Consider the following 23,059-nt stretch of genomic DNA (forward strand, 5'->3'; position numbering starts at 1 on the left):
ACTTTTCTTTCAATGACTTGTTCTGGGGTGTTCCCATCTCTTCTTACGAAGTCCCATGCTGCACTAGGGTGTTGACGGCCTGAGGAAGGACACCTGCCTGTGGAACCCACCGGTTCACTTGCCCAGCGAAGACGAGGAGTGCCTGGCTTTCTTCCCCCTTCTCCTGGGTCCATGTTTGTTGAGGTGGCTGCCTCATGATGGCTGTGTAAGCACGGAGGCAGGGATACACATCTTTCAGCTCCACAGGAGCCACCCACGTACTGGGTTACAATCACACTCACTCAGTGAGCCCAGCAGTGCCCTCACACAGAGCTGAGCATTTCATGAGCTCAAAGGGAAAGAATGCAAGCACCACTGGTCACGTGCCAAGCAGTATCAGTATTTTATTGGTCTAATTTCCAAGAAAGTCAGGAAACAGTTTGAAGAAGAAATGCAGAGCATAATCTCCATGATATGTGAATGACGATCAATAATCTTCACTTTCGATTTGTACATGATTTTGACAGAAGGCTGACCAAAATTTTTTACCACATTTTGAAGGATGCTTTTAAAAATGCATAAATCATAATATGCCTGAGTTATCATATTCATATCACTAAACACAATTCAGAGGCTTCTTCTAAGAATGTTAATTTCTGTCCTATGATTCCAGCCTCTTGGCTCTTATTAGAACTTGTAATAATCATCACTCTTGCCTTGAGATTGGAGGAGTTAAGTCCCACAGAGTATGGAATGTGTCTGAATAATTTATTGCAAGGAAATACAAGCTTTAAATATGTAGAGGACTTTCTACATATAGCACTCTGGAAATACTGTATTCAGTACATTTCTTGTTCATAGAAAGTAAATACGTATCTGCAATTAGTCCAAAGATTTAATTTTGCAGCAATGAGAGAATTTTAGAGTCTGTATTCATATGAAACTGTATTTTTTTTTTGTATACTCTGCACATTAAGCAGCGACTCCCTTACAGAACATACTATTTTCCTATATAATATACACAGTGTTTTCAAGTGTTTATGCTCTTCTCACTTGTGCAGTACTTCGGTTTCTATGACGTTACAATTTTCCTTTCTTTGAATTTTTTTTCACATTAGGGGAGAGATATTTTTTTTCTGCAAAACCTCCAGTGCGTGCCATTTAAACATGACTCCTCCTGCTTTAAGATTTTCCACAAAGAATTCACACTGAGAAGAATTCATCTTCACTGATGGAAAGACTGGTGGTGATGCTCCACTTAACAGAAGGGAAATATTATTCTTTGCTGAGATGAAAGATTCCTTATGCCTCTTTCATCAATCAGAAGCATTGTGAAATTTCCCGTCACCACAGCACAAAGATGTTCATTCTGGGAAATGCACAGAATATACTAATGAGAATGTTCAGACATCAGAGGAAATATTTTTTTCCCCTGTAAAATGTCAGAGTTATCCTTGATCTAATATTACTGGGCCACGAAGAGAAAAAGTGTAATTGCTTGTAAATAATAAGTCAGAAGGACCAAGCATGACATTTTAAAAGTTCAAATCTTCTCATCCTCAGTTATCATACTTTGCATTAAGGCTATTTACAAACAGAATTTGTCATATCACGGTGTACCAAAGTGGCTTATTTTGTAGTAAATGCAAAGACAAGTAAAACTGCGCTCACTGAGGTTTGCTTTCAATTTCCTCTTCTAACTTCTGTGCCATTCTAAACAAATGACGTGCTGGTGAGGTGAAGAGGGCAGAGAAAAGCACCAGGGATCACCTGACGGTCATAATACAGCAGGTCTCCTCGTATTAAATTTGCCAGAGTTGCACTGGGTTTCTATCCAACAAAACAAAGTTCTGCATAACAGAAGGGCAAAGTGTGAAACAGTTAAGAGATTCAGATACCAGGAAACTGCTTTTCAAGGTTCCAAAAAGCCAGCTCATTACAACATCAGATAATTGACTACTAGACAGATAAAACCCCTGGTTTTCAAAGCAGACATCAAGGAGCATGGCTTGGGCTCTGAAGCAGAAGGCACAACTCTCAAAACTGATCCTCAGTTTACATACATATAAAACACTTCTCTCTTTCCATGTATTTTATGGCGGGTTGTAAGAAACAGATAGCGTCTCTCCTCATTTCCATTACAAAGCTCTGCCGAGAAACTAATAACAGTCTGCTCCAGCTGAAGTGAGTAAAACCTGCTCTTCAAAAGAACCGAAAAAGAAAAAAAAAGAGAGAGAGAAATAAAAGAAAAAAGACCATCTACCTTCTGAATTCTGATTCACACAGAGCAGTGCGCTTCCCTTCTCCCACTATATGGTGCTCTGAGATGATCGCTTCCTTTTCAGAATGACTGTTTGACCAAATCCATCACAAAGCTGCCTTCTCTCCTCTAGGGCTGCACTCAGACAACTCAAGGATTGCCTCAGCCAGAAGCACTTTCACACAGTTGGAGCCAGAACCGCCTCAAGGAACACATAAATCATTCTGGATGAGAGTCCTGACAGTGCTTTTAATGGGGCTCAAATTTCCCATCCCAATTGGCAATGAAGTGGCCAATCCAGGAGAATTTCCTTTTCCAGGAGGACTTCCTGGAAGTATGACACTGCCATGTGGATGGTTGGACACATGCTGGGGGTCATAAAACACCCGGACTCAGTATGTTTAACTTTGCATTCCACTGATTTCCTATGTTTTCTTTTTCTTCCCTTATTTTTTTTATCGATTTATTTATTTATTTAATGTGTGGCTTTATTTTTTTACTTATTTTCTCCAGAAGTGATGTATCAGATGAAGTCCCAGTAAAGAACTCAAAAACCTTCTAAGAAGGATATTATCAAATTCTCAGGAACTAGCACCAGGACTAAGAACAAAGAATATTTTGACCTATTCAGGATGGAAAGGCATTTCGATTTTCATGAGTTCCCTCAAGTTGATGTTTCAACATTTTGGCTATTTGAGATAGCTGATTATAAACAAAGTTTCTATAGAGATGCCCAAATTAGTTGAGAAACGTGTAATTCGAAAAAAAAAAAGTGTCAACATCTACAAATACATAAGTAAGCAAGTGCGTGGGAAGTCATCAACTAAAATGGATCAGATGTAAAAGCGTCAAGTGGGAATGAGTAAAAGATGTTCAGATCAAATGGATGAAATTGCTTCATTGAGCTTCGTGTCCTTCTGGCATTCCAAGACACCCTTTCCCAGGAGGATGACACATATTTCCCAATGCCAATTCCCTCTTCTTCTGTGCACTCAGACTGTCTATACATCACTGTGAAAAGTTGAAAGGACTGCTGCTCTCTCACCACTCTTCTGCTATCCCCTCCCCACCCACACTGTTCACAAAGCACAGCCTGTGTCCTCTCTCCCAAGTGTGGTTTTAACAAAGCAGCATAAGGAAATAGGGTATTTTTGTGTTTACCTTCCTGCATTGAGATGTGGGTTTCTGACAACACTGTTGGACTTGTTTTGGGAGTCATCCACTATTAAGACTTGATCAAGCCTGTTGCATCCTGAAGCAATTGAGCAAAATAGAGTTATGGCTGCTGTAACCAAATCACAAGCAAAAACATGTAGGTGAGGTGTAATTATCAAGAGTACCGCCATCTGATAATGTTTGCTGCAAGCAGAAAATTAAGACTGAAACCAGAAGCAAATGTGTGAAAGATTTTTCTTTCTTTTTGAATTACTGACTAGTGACTTGTTTTTTTTAAGTTGCATATGCATCTCTTCTCAGCCAGGAAATCTATCCTGAACATTTTTCTTCATTGAATGTTGGATGTTGAATTTCTGTATTCTCCTTCAACATTGGAAGTACTTCAGATCCAACTGATAAAATATCTGGAAAGGATGAGCACAAGGGCTGATTCATCAGGTATATGCCAAAGTTTGTCTGAAAAAAGCAAAATATTAATTGAGATGTGACTCATGCTAAAGTAATCAGATCTATAGAGGATCTTACAAACCAGATATGTTTAGAAAAACAATATCGCTTTAATAATAAGGATGTATGTATGATCATAATATAATTAAGATTATTTTAACTAATCAACTATAATAGACTGGTAAACAAGAGCTAACCCCATGCTACTCAAGAAGAATACCTTCAGTAAGTGGATACATAACATAGTATTTCATCATGGGTTCCATAGTATTGTATATGTAATTCACACTCAATTAATGGCTCTTCTAACTTCCTGACAAATACAGTTAATCCATTTTCACAAATAATGGCTAGGTAGCACCCAGAAGGCATACATGTTCAAGCAGTGAGGAAAGCTCTTGCATTTCCTACCATGAATTATTCACTTTTTAACAGAACTTTGTCTAACCTTGATGAATTTCCCTTCATTTGTTTTTATCAATATTTTAGCATATTTTACAGAAAATATCCAGAAAGTTTCTTTTATTAGGACTGCCACTTGTTATCTGTCATTAGCTGTGATACCATCTTACATGAACATTAGAAAAAACTTAGGTAAGTGTCTTCATATTGCTGAAAAATAAAGAAGAAAGAAGCAGGACAAATACTTCCTCTACTGACCATAAGACCTTGCAGGCTTTGAAAACCTGATCTGAGCTTCTGCATTCTTATGTACGGTCTTAATTTTAAGCACATTAGGTGTTACAGTTAGAGCTGTGAACAGCTGGTTCTGACATAGAAATGTCACAGTAAGACATTTGGTGTGTTCCTGTGGTCTTGTTCCCTACCTGTGAAGAATATAGAAACAGAATAGCAGCAAGAAATAGTCTTGCAACCTCAGGATGACATTTTAGAAGAATTAGAAACAATAAGAAAATAATTGATATGTAAAGTAAAAAGTAAATGAATGCTGGAGATCATGCTAAATTCAAAACTGATTTGTAGACTTCAGAATGTCTTTCCTCTTCAAACTGAAAAACTTGGAAAGCCAACATAAATTTTTCTTGTCTATTTTTCACAGGTTTGAATAAAAAGTATTTGGCTTTGGTAGACTACAGCTGAAGCGTTCGATTACCAGTCACTCACAAGTGTAAATGAAATAAAAAAGCAAACATGATCCATTTGGTATGTCTGAACAAACACATTTTTAAAGCAAAACTCTATCATCGTCCTCCATTACCTGATTACATTTATTGCCATTGTTTAGATCAATGATCCCGAAACTGAGGGAATTACATTTACAGGAGGTTTAGAAAAATATACTAGGTAAAAGGAATTGCAACAAATTGAAGATAACCAAATGTATTAGCTGAATCTAAGGGTGCGTGTTTGATAGATGTAAAATGAAGGCAGTATGTTTTCTCCAGTTCTTGCACTATGTAATTAAATAAAGATACAGAAATGAGGTAACATGAAACAGCTTTTAGTTTTTGAAGAATTACTGAGATTTAAGGCTGAGGCCTACTCTCACGTAACAGCGATGCTACAAAGCAGAGAACTATCCAAATGTTGCTTCAGCATGACTCCCTTTTCATTTGTAATACAGCTGAACACTAAGACAGCTCCCAGATAGATAGATATTTTTTTGCTATTTCTGCTATTTGTTCATCTCTTGGGTACTCTACCTGTATGTGGCATGAGTCGAGCCTGTTCAGTCCTATGCTACTAATGATACTTTCTGGATACTGGTGTCTGCAGTGAGGCCCACACTGGTGGATGTAGGGCAGATCCTATGGTCAGTGTTCCAGAGCACAGTGCTGAGGTATGACTACAGCACAGCACGGTCCCAACCCAACAGCACAGTGACTGGGTTGGAACAACCACAACAATGAAATGTTAAGTCAGTAACAATTTCATCTAAAATCCTGTTCTTGCTTTTCTCTCCTTTGTTGACGAGCTGTGGTTTCCCTATGGGCATAAATGCTGTCTTTTTCATCGTTGTGTTTAACAGCCTGGATTTAATTTCCTAATGTAAAGATGACAGTTGCCATAATTTAATTGCTGTAAAAAATCAGGTAATCATAAAACAGATACTGTAAAATGGATACCAGTCTATTCTACACTACATTTCAAACAGGAAAGATTTTTTAACATTGATGTTAATCAACTAACTTCACTCATGGGAATTTTCAACATGTCCTTATGGCACTGATATTTTGACTTATATTAAAACAAGACTAAAATACATCTTGGCAGACTGTGCACTATGGATAATTAGCCTTATTTCTGTTGCTCTGAATCATTTAACCAGATTTTTTTTCTTAAAGCAATTTAAACCCTCTGTGATTATTTGAGAAAAGACAGATCAATATATTTTATCAACAGCAGTTCTTAAATACTATTTTAATGCTGGTCATCTTTATTTTTCTACTCTGACTGGGCATCTGAGTCTTAGGACTTCTAAGGCTGGATGATGCCCGAGGAGTTTTCAAGGTGATACTGTAACTATACTTATTTCATTATTATACCTACTTAGATGAGGGTTTTCCTGTAATATCACTTGCATTGTTGATATCTTTATTTTCTGAATGACTGGAACTTAGCTTGTGACTACCAGATAAGGATTTTGTATCTTTTAAGTACATTTCCTTGCTTTTCTAGCAATTACAAACATTCACGTAGTAAAAAAACAGATAAACTCAAACAACCAAAAAAAAAAAAACAAAAAAAAAACAAACCCCAAAAAAACAACAACAACAAAAAAAAAAAACACCCAACAAACAACCACGAAAACTGTGCATCCTGCCATTCGGGCTCTGTTTCAAGAGAAAGACAAAATTGTCCATTCTCCAGTTTCAGTGCTGAAAAGAGAGACTTTCAGACACAGAGATTACAGCTTGCAGAGTCATTACGATGAGCTGCATAATCCCTCTGTGTTGTTGCTACCCTCTCCTGACTTCAAGGGCATCTATTCTGCACACAGCTTCCCCAGAGCAGATGGTCGGACTGTGAGCTGTGCCACTCTGTCCATACAGGTGGCAGTAGGGGCTCTTCCTGTTGCTCTTAAACTTCATGTAAAGCTGCAACACTTCGTTGCTGGAATAAACAGATAAAACATACTTATTCTTGCCAACAGTGAATCATATGATAGTCATCACACTCACTGAAAGGAGGAGTTTTGAAATGCTGTCATTCTTGCATGTTATTTCAAATACATTTACTGGAGCAACAATAAAAATATGCACTTCTTGGAAATTTACTGGTTGAGAAATTTCCTGAGAACAGCATCTCCTTTTGTAGGATGAAATGTGAGGTGCTACACCTGACACAAGCTGTGATGTGATGCCCTTAAGATACAGCTCCTAAGCAATTGGTTAGTTCAGACTAGCAGGTTTTACACTAGAAGGTGTAATGAGCACATAAATGATACTGCATGCAAACACTTAGCTTTGGATGGATGAGCTCTAGATTTTGCCCCTGGATATGGCTCTCAGCTGCTTTCTATCAACAGACAAATTCACCTGTTCACTTCTGTTCATTTCGTTCATATAACATAACCTCCCTCTCACACAAAGGCGTGGAAAATGCAACGATTAAACCTGAATGATTTACTTTTTTTTCTTTTCTTCCCCATTTTTTTTTTTAATGTAAAGATATTCTTTTAGCTCTGGATTCACCAAAGCTCGTTAGTAAAATCTTACACAATAGGGGAGTGGAAGCACTTACTTTTGACATGCTGATTTTTCATATTGGAAAGAAGGGAAGGTTTTAACTTGGTAGCCAAAAAAGGACCAAACATCTTTTTTTTACTGAAAATATCTGGACAGCAGAAGGTTCTACTAACAACTGATCTGCTTTTGCTCTCTACCTTAAATAAATGAGTTTCCTAGTTCAGCCATCCCTGCGAAAAGAGAACCATATTATTTCAGAGGGCTGCTAATTACATACATCAGCCAGTGTTTACAAGCATTCCCAACCTTCGGACAGAAAGCACTGCACAGTGTAAAGCAAAACGATGAATCAGATAAGAGAATTCACTTGCTCTCCTTGCTGAGGTTTCAGTAAGCAGTCCAAAGGCACTGTATGTAATTCTGCAGGGATGGAAGCTCTCCCGGGCACAATGAGATACATAAAATGGGATCAACAGCCCAGAGATAAAAAACACAAACCTTATAGTGTAGAAAGGCGTATGCAACCATAATGGATTTCTCCTGATGTATACAGCTATCCATATACTTATGCTAAGGCAGATTGCTAATACTATTCCCTTTGCTACCTTGACAGCAAGTCCCAGTTCATAGCACTGCTGCAAATCTACCCACAAGGCTTCCACTATTGTTAGCATTAAAGTGCATCTGAAAAACACAGAGGATGGGCAAGAATTCACTGTTCTCTCCTTTCTGCCTGTGTTCCTTTTGCATCAGGTGGTGACGCATGTGAAACAGCATGTGGCTATTTTTACAGTATTTGCTTAATGCAGTTATCTAGCCTTTTGGAGCCTCCTGCCGTAACAGAGAGCTCTGCCACAGAAGGAAAGCTCATTTTTTTTCCTTCTCAGTCCAAAATTACAGAAGGAATTCTTAATGAATGTTTCTTCAGAACTGATGGCCACAGAATTTGAGATCGCTTTGCAGAGGTGATTGCATTTTATTTCAAACAATGCAAAAAAAAAAAAAAAGGTTTTGTAGAAAGTAGTTGGCTAGGCTTCATTGCTGTGCTGTATGCTTATCAGGAAACATGCAAACTGCTTGTGTGGCTAATTACAGTAGCTGGTTCTGACTTTCAGCAATAATCCATTCATGCAAAGCCTCAATATTTCAACTTGGAGCAGCATATGCTCAGAGTCTCAGAGGAGTGGAGAAAAATAGCATTTCCGAAATAAATATTAACCCACCTCTTACAAGCCTTTCTTTATTTATGTCATTCTTGAAGTTCATTGGCAGTGTCCTTAATATTTTGGAAATCAAGCAACTATAATGGCCTTTCAAAACTATCAGTTACACCAGTACTAGGAAATTAGCTTAAATCTTACTTGCTGCATTTGTTGTAATTTGGTTTGTGTTACTGACAGCTGAGAACAAACACTGTTAAATTCCTTCACTGAATCTGTGTTTAATGAAAAAAAAACCTAAAGTGATGCCTGGTAGATGTATCCTCACCAGAAAAGTATTTGCTACAGACATAAGTCACCAAAGGATTAGCTCTGCAATTTAGCAAAGCCACAGGAACTCAATGTTTCTCCCTCCCCACTGTGTACTGTGCAAGGTTTAGATGAATGTCCTCTGCCAGCTCTGCCTAGCACGCTGCAGATGCCACAGTCCTCAGGTGCTGCTGACTGATAAGCAGCTGGTGACCATCACCCCACAAATGACTTGGAGGAGGGATGGGCTATGATGTCTTCACAGACCCATTCAGTTCAGATTACCTCACTTGGCTGTCAGATGTACCCAGAAGACTTGGCCCTATGCAGAGCAGGGCATGTTCACAAGAGTCCTTCTGCCAGCAATGCTGAGAGTAATCTTTGGCTGAATGCTGGGAAAAATAAAAAGCTGATGGCCTTGTTCTTTGCAGCGTGGATATCTTTGCACAGCTGAGAGAAGGGAAGCACTGCTCTGCTGTGAATAACAGCAGGGTGCTCTGCAGCGCCTTGCCATGTCCTGCTCCTTTTATTTGATGACAGGGTCTCAAGAGGCTGGGTTGCTTTCTTTGCCTTAATTCTGTATGAAAGAGTCCTGTGGTTCTAGGACAAGAAAGTCTTTGCATTGCCAGAGTTAATGAGAACCAAGAGGTTTATCTCTGCTGTGGGAAACATGCAGAAGATGCTGCACCTCTTCTGAGAATCTGTGTTTTTGAGGTGTCGTTGCCACTTGAGGGGGTCACCAAACACAGATTACTGTTCTTCTACAGAGGCTTTCAGTTGTAACCTAGCAAAACTCATGTAGGAGAGAAAGCCCTCCCTGCCCCATGTGGCAGCTGGGCAGCATCCCAACCCAGAAAGTGTCCCAGATGTTCCAGCTTTGGTTCACCATGACCTGGAGAGGTCTCACTCTCAGGCTACCCACTATGATCAGGTTCTGATCTCACACACAACATACACCCTCTCAGAGGACAGTGAAACACTGGCACAGCTGCCCAGGGAAGCTGTGGGTGCCCCATCCCTGTAGGCATTCAAGGCCGGATTGGATGGGATCCTGGGCAGCCCAATCTGGTGGGGGGCAGCCCTGCTCACGGCAGGGGCTTGGAACTAGATGGTCTTTAAGGTCCCTCCCAGCCCAAGCCTTTCTACGATTCTATGATATGTGCTGCAGCAATCAGGATGCCAGCCTGCTGTGCAGCCCCAAGCTGTCTCTGGCCAGCAGGAAGCAGCGCCAGCAGGCAGCTCGACCCGCTCGCCCCTCCCCACCTCACTCTGCACCAGGCAGCTGGCTCTGGGATGGAACTGGCGGGGCTATTCCCCAAGGATAACACTCATTGAACATGTAGCTCTTTGTTTGCTTAGTGAGTCACCGAGATAAATCGATTTTGTTCTGTTTTGTTTTTAAACAAAAAATGCATTACTTGTAACTTGTTTGTGCACTGTTCGGGTGAATAATTTGCAACCTGTTCAATATTTCTCTGTCTCCGTGCCGTGCACAGCCTCTGGTGTCTGGCTGCTGTTGGCGAGGCTATTGGCACTGACTGCCTTCCCTTTTACAAGAGAAGCTTAACAGCAATCAGTAAATTCAGAGTAAGGATTTTCAGCTAAAAAATGCTTCTGAAATTTGTGAAGCTTTTGGGATGCCAAACTGTCTAGCCATTGTCTGAGCACTCTCAGTTCCAAGAAGTAATGCAACCTGAGGAAACCCAACAGATCCAAACCAATGCCTGTGTTTCAAACCTATTCCTCACACACTTTCCTGATCAATCACTCTCCACTTGGATTGTATTCACGTCTGCTCTGGGTTTCCTAAGCCTTCTTTCTCAGCAAGAGTAATGTTTAGTCTCAAGAGCTAATTGTATTGTCACAAGCACTTTGTGATTTTTCTGCACATTTCTCTTCTGGAATGACATCAACACACTGTCTCGTATTTTTCCAAGACCAAACCAAACATGTTGTAAAGCAGTATATACTGAATAAAAGCAAGCACAGTGAAAAACAGTGCACATTAACAGTCAGTTTCTGAATAAAAGATATGTTGAGCATTTTTTGGAAATAAGCCATATCATATCTGGGTTGTAAGTCTATCCTCTTTTGACTGAAAAAAACAAATGATAATGATTAGCTGAAGAACTTAACAGTGAGTATTCTCTCAGCAGGTATTCCACTATGCATGCAATACACTACATCTTTCTGTGTAGCTCTTCTAGAGCAATGTACTGACCTTTTTACCCCTGGCAGCAGACAGAGACTGCAGAAATTCTTTGTTTCGTTCCCCAGACTGTTGATCAATGCAGATTACTTGACATCTGGTACACGGACCCACAACCTGAAATTTCAGTTAAAGAAGGGTCACCGCTATATCAAAACAGTACACCGTGGAACAGTACAAGCTTACAACCAGCGTAATACTATAAAAACATGTCTTCCACATACTTTTCCTTTGTTCTTTTAGGCTTTAATTATGTGAGGGGTCAGTCTTGTTCACCTCATGTGGGTACATTTTCAAGGAGTCCACTTGCAAAGGTCTTGCTGAATTTTCAGGTCCTCTTTTCCTTTCTTTTTAAGGTAAACTTTACTAGAAAAAGAAACATACTTGTATTTCCCAATGGCTTGACTTCATCTGTGAGCTGGCAGGACTACTTGCCCAAAGAAGAACTGAGTTTAAAATTAAGCCAGGTCCTCAGGATTTACCCAGAAGAGGATATTTTTCATTTTATTTTATTTTTTTTGAACATAGGAAGCTCCATACAAACAGGCAGAAGAATTCTTTACGGTAAGGGAGTGATGCAGCACTGGAACAGGTTGCCCAGAGAGGTTGTGGAGTCTCCTTCCATGGAGATATTCAAGACCCACCTGGACACTTGCCTGTGTGACCTACTGTAGGGAACCTGCTTTAGCAGTGGGGTTAGACACGATCTCTTGTGGTCCCTTCCAACGCCTGCCATTCTGTGATTCTTGGGGCTAAACTAACAGGCTTTGGTTTACATTGTTTCTGTGCAGTTGAAATGCACAATATACCATACACTTTCTTATATGTAAGGAACTTGCAGATGAACAGAATGAAAAATGTGAATTTTCACAAGTTTATCGTCAGAAAGGATACTGAGATCCTCAAGTCTTACATCATATATAATACTGAGCACTGTTCCTAAAGTTAATTCCTGTTTGAAATAGAGTGCATTTTTAGGGCAGACAAAAATCTGCCATTAATTACTTCTTCTAAAACATTAAAATGGAGAAGAGTTTTGCTTACTACCAAGTCCCAAACTTTAGCAAAGCTCTGCATGTTAGAAAATAACTGTTCCTTAAAATATCTTAATATAAGTTTTCTAATTTTGTAAAATTTGTCATAAAATTTGAACAGGGCAAATAATTTAACCTCACCCTGCAAATATTTATATGTGCTGCTCTGAAGTGCAATTTTATTTCTTTGAGGTACACCTAGAACTGTCTGTACAACTCTTCAGTGTAGCCATTAGAACCATACTTTTGGTTCTACTTTTTCACATGATGATTTGCAATAACTTTAACATTTTATTAAAAGAAAAACAACACAAGAGAAGATAACATTTTATGCCACTTTGCTTTGTTCAACACTGTATTCTACTGTGTTTCTGGCATCAAGCACCTGAAGAAATTTTTCCTCAATTTTCTTCAACTCATATCACAGCTTACTGATCAAAGTACACATAAGAAAGGAGAAGATAAGCCATATTTTCTGCCCTTACTGAAAAAATAGCCTTTCCATTTCTTAAAGTATGCTGACTAGAAACAATTAGGAATGATTTCTATCTCAGCTCATAGATCTGGCCTTAGCACTTCTCTTATTCACACCCTTCATTACCATCCCTTAGCGAACAGTGAATTGCTCTTTCACATCCTTGGCAATGCATTTACAAATACATATTTCACATCTAAGAACAAGATAAATTCAATACAATATGTAACAAATATATTCATCTTTTCCTTAGCTTTCATGTATAGCTTCTTCATGGACCTTTGCTTGCAGTTTTCCTAAAAAAGTATTTCCTTGCCAACAAAGTCTGACTTGTTAGCATTTTCCTTACAGTACAAGTATATCACATTGTGAGGTATGATACGAAGCATAATGTAAGAAACAACCTTACCTAAGGCTAGACTTAGAAACATGTCTTGAATGGAGATTAAGATGTATACACCACAGGGCAGTGGACAGTGATCACTCACTGGTATTCATGACCAGGCTTCTGGCAATCAGTACAACAACTGATGCGCAGCAATCTGAGACTGCATTTAGATTATCATACTTAAGAGCAACTAGCATTCTCATTACTTGCTTGCTCAATATTTGCTGCGAACCCTACCTTAAAACAGTGATTATTTTTTGCCTTGGCTGGATGGAGATGGGAAATGTTATGAATTATGAAATTTGAAAAAAAAAAAAAAAAAAGGGTGGAGAAATACGTCAAAACCACTCAATCACCTTGCAGCATGTTCGCCAGGGGTCACAGCATGGTTTTTTTAGCACTTCATAAATTTCACCTGTACACATTATGTTGCCCATGTTCAAGTCAAAGCTTTGCAAGAACTGCTCAATCTCCAGGGGCCAAAATGCTATGTGATAAAATAGGACTTTAGACAATGGAGATAAGTTTGCACCTGGAATTGCAGAGAACCTATTGAGATCTCAGCCCACTCTTCTTCTTCAAAGGATTCTGGTGCACTGATGACAATGTTGGCACGGAAACGTCGGATTAGTTCCTCTATTTCCAATGGCTCTTTCAATCTATATCACGGAGTTTACAACAGAAGAGAAAAAGTAAGCTTAATTATTGTTTTCTGCAATAGTTCTGCACTAGATTTTTGCACTATAAGAAGCTAGTGGCTAACAGAATTCATCAAATGTTTTTCCAGAATAACTTGGATCAAATTTTATTACAAAGGCAATAAAAGAGGCACAAGGTATTCTACTATAACTCGTGATCAAGTAGGTGGCTACTTCAGAGCTGTAACCCTGTAAAGTACTGTAAAGAAGGCAGGAAAACATGCAGGAATTAAAAACAATGCATATGAAAAAACTTCTTTACTAGTTGTATGTAAGGATAATGGTAGCAAATAAAAAGATCTTTTGACTGAGATATCACTTGACTGATTAAATGCTTCTAAAAAGAAAGCAAATACAAGCATATTTTGCACATCCTGCAGTTAAAAAAGGACAAAACCAGCAGATGCTCAAGGCCAGTAAAGGCATTTTATGAGAAAATGCATTCCTCATACTATTATTTGTCTGTAGGCTGCAGCAGATTGCACCAAATGACAGATGTTTAGAAAAAAAATTAATCTCTGTGAGGAGATATCTCCACCTCTTCACAAGCATTAGAACTGCCAGAGTGTAGATTTGTGTCAGTGCTGAGAACATATATGTGGGAGACAGAGCAGCAGACTGCATATAAATATCAGAAAGCTGGCTGCACCTTTGAATTCTTCATTCTCCTTCCAAAGGAGAATTTTACCAGTACCATAAAAAATGACAGCCCTAAAATTTGTGAGGGAGGTTCTCTGAGTACCACTGTTAGCGGGTAAGACCATTTCATTTCACATTAGCCATAGTGGACATGAACAACTTTCAATGTTTCATCAGCTGTGTTCTGAGAACTTTTGGATATGACACGCTCCAGCAGAGATCATAACTTGGGTAAGTAGTGCAAAGATGTTTCTGTTCTGGAAAAAAAGAGTTTTAAAGAAGGAGAAACATTTTGACATTTTTGTTTTAATAAAAATAGGGAAAAATAATGCATACTCAATGCATGGGGAAAACTCTTCCCATCAAGCAATCTTGTCAGAATAGATCTGCTACATGAAAAAGAGCTTGATTTTATTTAAAACAGCCTAGACGGTCCTTTTTAGCAGACAAATGTGCATAAGGATCAACTGATCTCCAGTCAAACCACACAACCTTGGCTCCAACAAACTTTCACTGTTCACAAGGCTTCTAGGAGCCTGGTGATAGAAAGTGCAGTGGGAAATTGCAGGGCTGCAAGATTTCACTAGAGATCCCACAAGCGCATGTGATCCCATATATAGAGATCTCATGGCTGAGATACAGCTTATCATGACTGCAGTAGGTAAGTGCAGACTATGCTGATGTGAGACTTATGGGGGAAAATAGCAGTTAGCCATGAAACATTCCAGTTACACCACTTTGTTTCTTGATTTTTCTGTGGACTGTCTTGACACCTGGCAGAAAGAAGTGCTGTGTACAGACAGTTTTCAATGCATTTTGTGACACATGAGCTCCTGCCACCCACGCTGCTACTAACGGGTGCTTCAAAGGCCCTGGTAATCTCAGAGCTGAGTCCATAGCATTCTGAACCAGCTGCTAAAAACTACTTCTAGTTTTGACTTCCAGCCCTTGATGCTGCTTGTCCAAGACTCCAGTACCCACACTCTTACTCTCTCTCTACCTGCTCAGTCTCACCTCCAAAATACTTTGACCCTCCCACATTTATCCCCAGTCCTCAGAACTGCTTGTAACTACTTGGCAGCATGGATCTGAGTAAATTCCCGTTATTTCCTCACTCTAAAAACATGAATCAGTTGGATGGAAGCATCTTCATCCTGTTAATCCCAGCATGGATCTGTTGTGAAAATCAATGTAATTTGCCAAAGTTAGCTTGAGTACTTAGGACTTTCCACAGCAGCGGGCCCTGCAATGCAGAAAGCATTCCATATATTTAACAGGAACTGAAAATGATTATTTGCACCTTCAGGAGAATATTTCTATCAGGAACATTTGAGCAGCATGGGGATTTTCGTGGAGGTAACCTCTAAAGGCAACAGAAGAGGTGGATGTCCCTTTACACATGTAGTTTTCCATCAGCACCTTACATTCTAATTTGTAATTAAACTGCTGTTACTGTTTATAGATCACCTTTCAAGAGCCAAGTGCAAAGGTGAAGATTAATTTTTACTTACTACAGAATATGCAAACAAAAAGAAAGTATTAAAATTCAACTGCAGATTGAATGGGTTCTATAAATCTTAGCAGGTTTCTATTAAACAAAAATAAACTTACATGCCAAGATGCTAACTCATATTTTCTAAAAAAAAAAAAAAAAAGTCATTTAATAAAGATCCCTATATGCAGATTTTTCAAAGTTTATTGCATAGTTCAGTATTTGGAAAATTTGTATGGCAATGATTGAGTAGTAGTGAGGAATGATGGTGCTGTACATCAATAATTAGGCATTAAATTAGATGTTAGGAAGTAACTCTTTGCTGTAAGGGTGGTGAGATACTGGAACAGTTGCCCAGGAAAGCTGTGGATGGCCCATCGCTGGAAGTGTTCAAGGCCAGGCTGGGTGGGGCTTTGAGCAGCGTGATGGTAGGTGTCACTGCACATGGCAGAGAGGTTGGAACAAGACGGTTTTTAAGGTGCCTTCCAACCCAAATCATTCTATGATTCTATTATGCTGAATTAATTTCCTCAGCACTCTGAGAAAGAACAGTATGGCAAAAAAAAGGAGGGGTCTTCCAGCCTGTGCTGAAAATTGGGAAGTAAAATACTTTTCAGGCCCAGTGGCAGCTCCAATCATGTCTGAAGTATCCTTTGAGAAAAAGGAGATTATGTTGTACTAAGGAGAATGCTGCAAGATATTAGGTACAAAAACAGTGGATCATCTGACATCGCATGTTCCAAAGTTCCCTGTCCCCCTCCTCCTGTCACTTGCTGCTCCTTAAGCCTTAAGGCTCCTTGGAGCCTTACTCTTTTTCTCTGCACTCAAATATCATATCTGGAAGGTTTCCTCACTGGAGCACACATGGAAAATGCCCAGTGTGAGTAAGGGATGCTGTTCTTCCAAGGAGATGTAACCCACACAGTCAAGTCTCAAAAAAAGGCATTAATTATCACTGAGAAAAGGAAATCAAAGTATTTGAGAGATGGACAGATTCAAATTTTGCCAGGCATTTTTCCCAGAGGGACACTGTCCTGATGAAGCTGAAATTGTCCAACTGTCTCCTAAAGAAAGAAGGAAATGCAAGCTGATCTGTAGTGACGTTTACCACAGTCTATGGTTTTAAGCCCTGAAGTCATACGTATCCTCCTACAGCTATATATATATAGGAATAACACTAGGACAAGGGGGAATGGTTTTAAACTAAGACGGGGAAGATTTAGGTTAGATATTAGGAGGAAGTTTTTCATGCAGAGGGTGATGACACACTGGAACAAGTTGCCCAAGGAGGCTGTGGATACCCCTTCCCTGGAGGCATTCAAGGCCAGGCTGGATGTGGCTCTGGGCAGCCTGGTCTAGTGGTTAGCAACCCTGCACATAGCAGGGGGTTGAAACTCGATGATCACTGTGGTCCTTTTCAACCATTCTATTGGTTGGCCATTCTATGATTCTATAAACAAGAATTTCAGTACAGAGGGACATGTTAGTTGGGTGACTACAAGGAGAGATGTCTCCAAGTAGACACTATAGTTTGGTGAGACAAGGAAAGGGGGACATGAGCTCAGAGAAGAAACATATAAGGTATGGAAGAATGGAAGAAACAACAATGATGGTGGCCTTGAGGAAAAATGTTCTGGAATTCCAGCCTGTCCTCAGTTATATTCAAGAAATAGTTTCAGTTTATGAAAATGTAATTAGCATTGGGTGTCTCAACTTTAAATCCTAGTCTATCTGAAGTGTTTTGTTTGCTGCCTTTATCTCTCACTTTTGTACAGTAATAGAAAATTCAATAAATAAACAAGGTAAGCACAGTCCTGCAAATAGTTCTAAAATATTTTTATTGTGAATGTTTGCTCTAAATCTGAAGCTTTCCTATAGGAAGAAGTATTTCAGTAAGTAACGAGACTTTATATTTTCATCTAACAGGTTACTTATGTCAAGGAAAGCTAACTTATCCACGTTCTTTCCACAAACAGAAGTTGACTGATTCTTATTGGTCCCCTACCATCAGATCAACTGTCAAGAGGTTTGTTAAAGTTCTCCTGAAGATGACTGGTAGGCAGTTTATATCAGAGTATTTATCTCAAGTTTTCAGAAGCATTTCAGGAGTGAGTAATTATAGTAGTTTAGTACCTGTATATTTGTTGAACATTGAAAAGTACATGCCTCTACATTTTGAGATAAAACAATTATATTGGTACCTTCTGGCAAGATTCTGGAATCTAGGACAGCTGAAAGATATTTGAAGACAAAAGAACCTTACCTTGGAGAAACATGTTCTTTCAGCTGCAGGATGCTGGCTGCATTTATCAGGAGGTATTGAGCTTCATTCACAAGAGAGAGCGAGATGCTTGTAGCACACGTCAGACCTACCAAGAATCAATCCTATATTATACAGTGATGGATAATCAGGAAGACTATAATAGCAGTTTCATTTTTCCTTTGACCTCTTATTCTTTCTCATTAAAACATTTCTCACCGGACTCCAGACACTAAGGAAAGATTCCAGGAATCCTCTCAAAACTGCAAATTGTAATGATACAATGCACTTAGAAACTGACATACAGCCGAGATTTTACCAGTTTTAAAATAATTTACAACAGCAATATCTATGGGTTTTCAATGCTCTTTCAATTTGATTGCTTTTATTAAAAAAAGAAAAGTATAAAAATACATTCTTTTTATAGATGTTTCATCACCATTTCTCAAAATGATCATTGGATTTCCAGATAAAATCGTTGTAGTGAGGATAAAAAAGAAAGACGGAGGTATTTGTACATTTTCACCAGATGAAAGCAAGAGAAGGGCAGCAAAAGCAGAGTGCAGGTATAAATGTACCCATTGAAGCCTACTAGATCAATATTGCATGACTCTTTCCCCTTTTATCAAGGAAATTTTATACACAGTATGAAGTCAATGACTCCATATTTACTAAGAGAGGTGCCACATTTTTTTTTTTTTTAAGATTGACAACAAACCTTTTGTATTTTTGTGTTGTGTGTCATTTTTTCTGTCTGGACTTTGTCTTATCAAGCGACATGGACGACCAAGAAATGTAGAGAACCAGCCAGCAGTTCTTTCTCCACAGTCGTATGTTTTCACCCTATCATGAGAATGGAGGGACTTTACAAAATTTGATTGCCAAAATATTAACTTGCAAAACTGAAGACAAATGACAATGATATTTATTCTGCATAATGTCATTTCCCAATTTCCTCAGCTTTACCCTGTTAGTCTTAATATTCATGAGCTCTAACTTAGTGTTAGACCAGCAATTATTGCAGAATAGACTATTATATAATTGTAGTGCTCAAGACAATAACTTTGAGGTACAGTAACTGGTAGTCCATACTAAAGCACTACAGTGAAGTGTTATGAAGAAGTTACCCTCCAGTATGTGCTTTTTACTCCACTAGTAGAGCCCATTTAGCAGTTTTTCTCAACCTAAAGATGGTTTCTATTACTAGTAATCTGTCTAGTGAGTTATGCAAGATTGGCTTTCTTTATCTGGATCTAAGCTCTACTAGAAGGGTTTTTAGATCACTACTCTCATTTCAGAAAGTACGCAGATCAGACCTATTTGCAATTAGCATCCTCAGCCCAGAGTCATCTTAATTTCAATTGTCTAAAAGTGGGGCATTTAGTTTTAGCTAGTTGTCTGGGTTCCCCTCACAGAAAATAGAAAGAGATAAGTACTTTGCATCTATATCATATCTCAGGGATGACCCTTACTTCAGGGGTGTGTTTTAACTACATTTTGACTGACGTCTAATTGTTAAATGGCACAAATAGGTGAGAGGAATGTGGATTCTCATGACCATCTAGGCAGGATTCTTGTAGTAAGGAAAGCAAAGTAGCAGTGGTCCTGTGCTCACCTTGCCACCCTACCCAGACAAAAAAAGCTGATCTGAATGTGACTCTCTTCTTTGTGAAACTAAAAAACAGCTCCACATGATAAAAGATGATAAGCCCTAGGATTGAGAGAGGAATTGGCTTGGCTTTATGAAATGTTCTGTGTGTTCAATCAAGTTACACAGGTAGAAAGCCAGGAAAAGTGATATCAAGAGATTTTATAATCCTGCAGGGGTCAGATACGCCTTCAGCGGCTGTTCTAAATTTTGACTGAGATACAGCTCTCTCTCCCGAGTCTGAGACTGGACAGATGCCCACCAGCTGCTTTTAGTCAGTGATGTCCTAGAGCTGAAATGAAAAACTGGTGCCGTGGCACTATGGCTAGAACTGGGGACAAAAGGTGAATCTCCGCATGATATCCATAACCTGAAGTGAGCAATTCTTGTGTCCTCACTGCTCACTGTGTTAGGGAGAAGGCAGCTAATGAGAAGACATGAATCTTTCATGATCACAGTACAGGTGAAACAAATTCCCCAAATAGTTTTACTCACCCAAACAGAGGTGCTAGGGGTATTTCAATTTTATGCTGAGCCAACTGCCTAGCTGCCTGCTGGGACTTAATACTGCATAAATCAGGATGAAAATTTGGCCCTCTTTTTTATTTGCTTTCTCTTTTGAGTCACAGTGGCTGAGTTAGAGATGCACAGCATTCTGAATATTTCATCAAATGTCACCATGTGGTTTTTGTATTTCAAGACTCCAAGGTTTTCAAATTGCTTTCTCTTATTGCCAGACCATTTTCTGAGCAAGGACCATTGTCTCTTCAAGGTCCTTTTCAAAGTTCTTCTGTTGTAGTTGAACTCTATTTATTTTCTGTTTGTGTTTATTTTTTCAAGTATTACTTTACATCTGTCGGCATTACATTTCATTTGGCACGTGTCAGACAATTTATAAAGTGGGGCCTCATCCTCAGATTTTACTTGCTGTCTGCCTTGAGTTCCCCACTCATCTCACTATTGTGTCATTCAGCTTTAGTGTCTTACAGCTGGTCCCTCTGGCTAGGTAATTTATAGAACAAGAAACAAGGACAGATGAAGTCTGAATATTGATCCCAAGGGATAGAATACTTATATTCACCCATAACAGCCTCAGTTCACCTTGTTTTTAACTATAGCTTTGTCTTCTTCTATCATAAATATCCTTCCCATGACTTTTTTGATATTGTGTCTGTGTTCCTGCTATTTCAACAGAGTACTAACCCTGAACGCTTAGGGTTTTCTGCAGCACCCATAAACTTACCACTTGTTTCTGTGAGTACTTTCATCTGCTCGCTGTTAGATGTTGTACTAAAAAGCCCTGTCACTCCAATGTGTGCAAAGCACTATTTTGCTCCTATTTCTCAATTCTAGGCCCTGGAGGCTCCCTTGTTGAAACATAGGAACCTGGTATCGGTGTTGTTGGATCTCTGAGCATTTGGGGAGTCTCATGAATTTTGTCCACTCATTTGGCTTTATTTCCTGCCTTGTTTATTTGCCTATCACGGTCTTTGTCTTGCATTTCCCCTTTCCTCATCACTTCATCCTTTTCTTCCTCCTCAGAACTCTGAGCTGTCTCCCACAAAAAGTTCCTGCTTCATGCATTAAAATAAGTCACTGACATGAAAGGTCACTGACATGAAAGACATACTGTAATACCTAGTATGACAACAAAATATATAGACACGGAGAAAAAGACAACCTAGGCTATTTTACAGCAGCACCTGTGGGGTAACCATGGGGAGGCTAGGGATGAGTCAACAGTAAGGGAAGTGGGACAGATGGTTAAAACAAATGACTCTTGGGTGAATTCCACCACCTGAGGAAAATACTCTTCTGAGGGAACAATCCTATTTATCACCATCTGAATAGCTAGTGGAAAAGAAGGAGAAGATCATTTCCTCCGTGGCTCCATAGGGAAAATGGCCAGGACTTCTGATGGTTTGTTTATGTTACCCTCATAGAAGCAAATACAGGCTTACAAAGAACCAGCATACATTGGTTAAAGGACTAAAGAAATCTGTAAATTACACTTTTAGTTGGAATTGCCAAAAGACATGGTGAAAACAAATGCAGTAATAAATGCAAACATACTTTAGGAAGGCATTTGGAATACTGCCACTCACTCAGAAGAACTTTTGAGACTGGGATGTACTTAGAAAATATGATGGATAAATGCTTAATTAACTGTTAGGAAATTAATTTATTCATAATGTTATATTTCACTGAAGTGCTATGTCTTTTGATTTAGAGTTGATCATATTTCACATACTCACCTGCAATCCTCCTAGGCTTGTTAAAAGGACACTGATCAACATGGATGGTCAAAACAAAAAGAAAAAGGTTTGTGCATATAAGGAAAGCTGTTTATAACTTCAGTGGGTTCTAGCAGATTTGAATCAGTTCAGTGAGAAATGGGCAAAGTTGCCAACATCATTACTGTCAAAAGAATGAGCTGAATTTTTAGAGTCCTGCTGAGGTTCCTGTTTGACATTTGGAAGCAAGTGGTGACATCCTTCCCTTTTCTCATCCTTGGAAAATGTAAAACAAAGATCTCTCTTACTCAAGTTAGTGCCATGTCATCAGTCTCTTGTAACCTTCCCACTTAACTCTGTCTTCATTGATGTTATTACTTACTGTTTTCTACCAGACATACTGTTCATGCCAAACTACTTATCTCGAACTGTCTTCGCCTGCCCCCCTAACTCATTGAATGTTTATTGCTTTCTATCTTCCCTCACTTTTATTAAAGGACTTTGCCCCTTAGTCTCTATCTGATAATGTTCTTAGTTTTACTGCAATGAGTTTTGGCTTGGATTCCTCTCTGCTCTCACTCACCTGTGTGAACAGACTTTACTCTCAAAGATCACAGCCTCTTTTCCAATATTTTCTTCTAGTGATACAGATATTGGATCCATGCCTAGACAGGTAGAGAGAAAAACAAATTAAAAATCATCTATGCAGAATCATACAATAATGAATAAAATGCCTATGTTTGCACCTGTTCACAATCACAGCAGCCTCCCAAATTCTGTGCGACTGTCCTCTCTTCCTTTTTGCTAGAATTATGTTCTCTGCCTGCAGGTGGCTCCAAATGATAATGCAAAGAGCAAAGGCTGCAGATGACCTTGGTACCCAAGCCACATTAAGGAATACACCACTTCAGCTTTGAGTAACTTCATTTTTTATGAATCTCAGGGCAATACAACTGGCACAGAATTACTGCCTCAATCATGGCTTCTGAAAGCTGAAAGCA

General features: G+C 39.1%; 1 protein-coding gene across 2 annotated transcripts in view; it reads right to left on the bottom strand.

Annotated features, from left to right (window-relative positions):
• Positions 1-358: 358 nt before the first annotated feature.
• Positions 359-23,059, bottom strand: part of MOCOS (molybdenum cofactor sulfurase) — a 213,093-nt gene continuing 190,392 nt past the window's right edge. For both annotated transcript variants that reach the window (XM_419048.8, XM_040695502.2), the window contains 6 exons: positions 22,642-22,723; positions 18,895-19,019; positions 18,180-18,285; positions 13,620-13,746; positions 11,203-11,307; positions 359-3,871 (listed from right to left, as the gene is read on the bottom strand). In XM_419048.8, the coding sequence (XP_419048.5) occupies positions 3,725-3,871; positions 11,203-11,307; positions 13,620-13,746; positions 18,180-18,285; positions 18,895-19,019; positions 22,642-22,723 (692 nt within the window). In that variant the 3' untranslated portion in view covers positions 359-3,724. The remainder of the gene's footprint in view (positions 3,872-11,202; positions 11,308-13,619; positions 13,747-18,179; positions 18,286-18,894; positions 19,020-22,641; positions 22,724-23,059) is intronic.

This window comes from Gallus gallus, chromosome 2 (genome assembly GCF_016699485.2).
Source record: "Gallus gallus isolate bGalGal1 chromosome 2, bGalGal1.mat.broiler.GRCg7b, whole genome shotgun sequence".
Classification (NCBI taxonomy): Eukaryota; Metazoa; Chordata; class Aves; order Galliformes; family Phasianidae; genus Gallus; species Gallus gallus.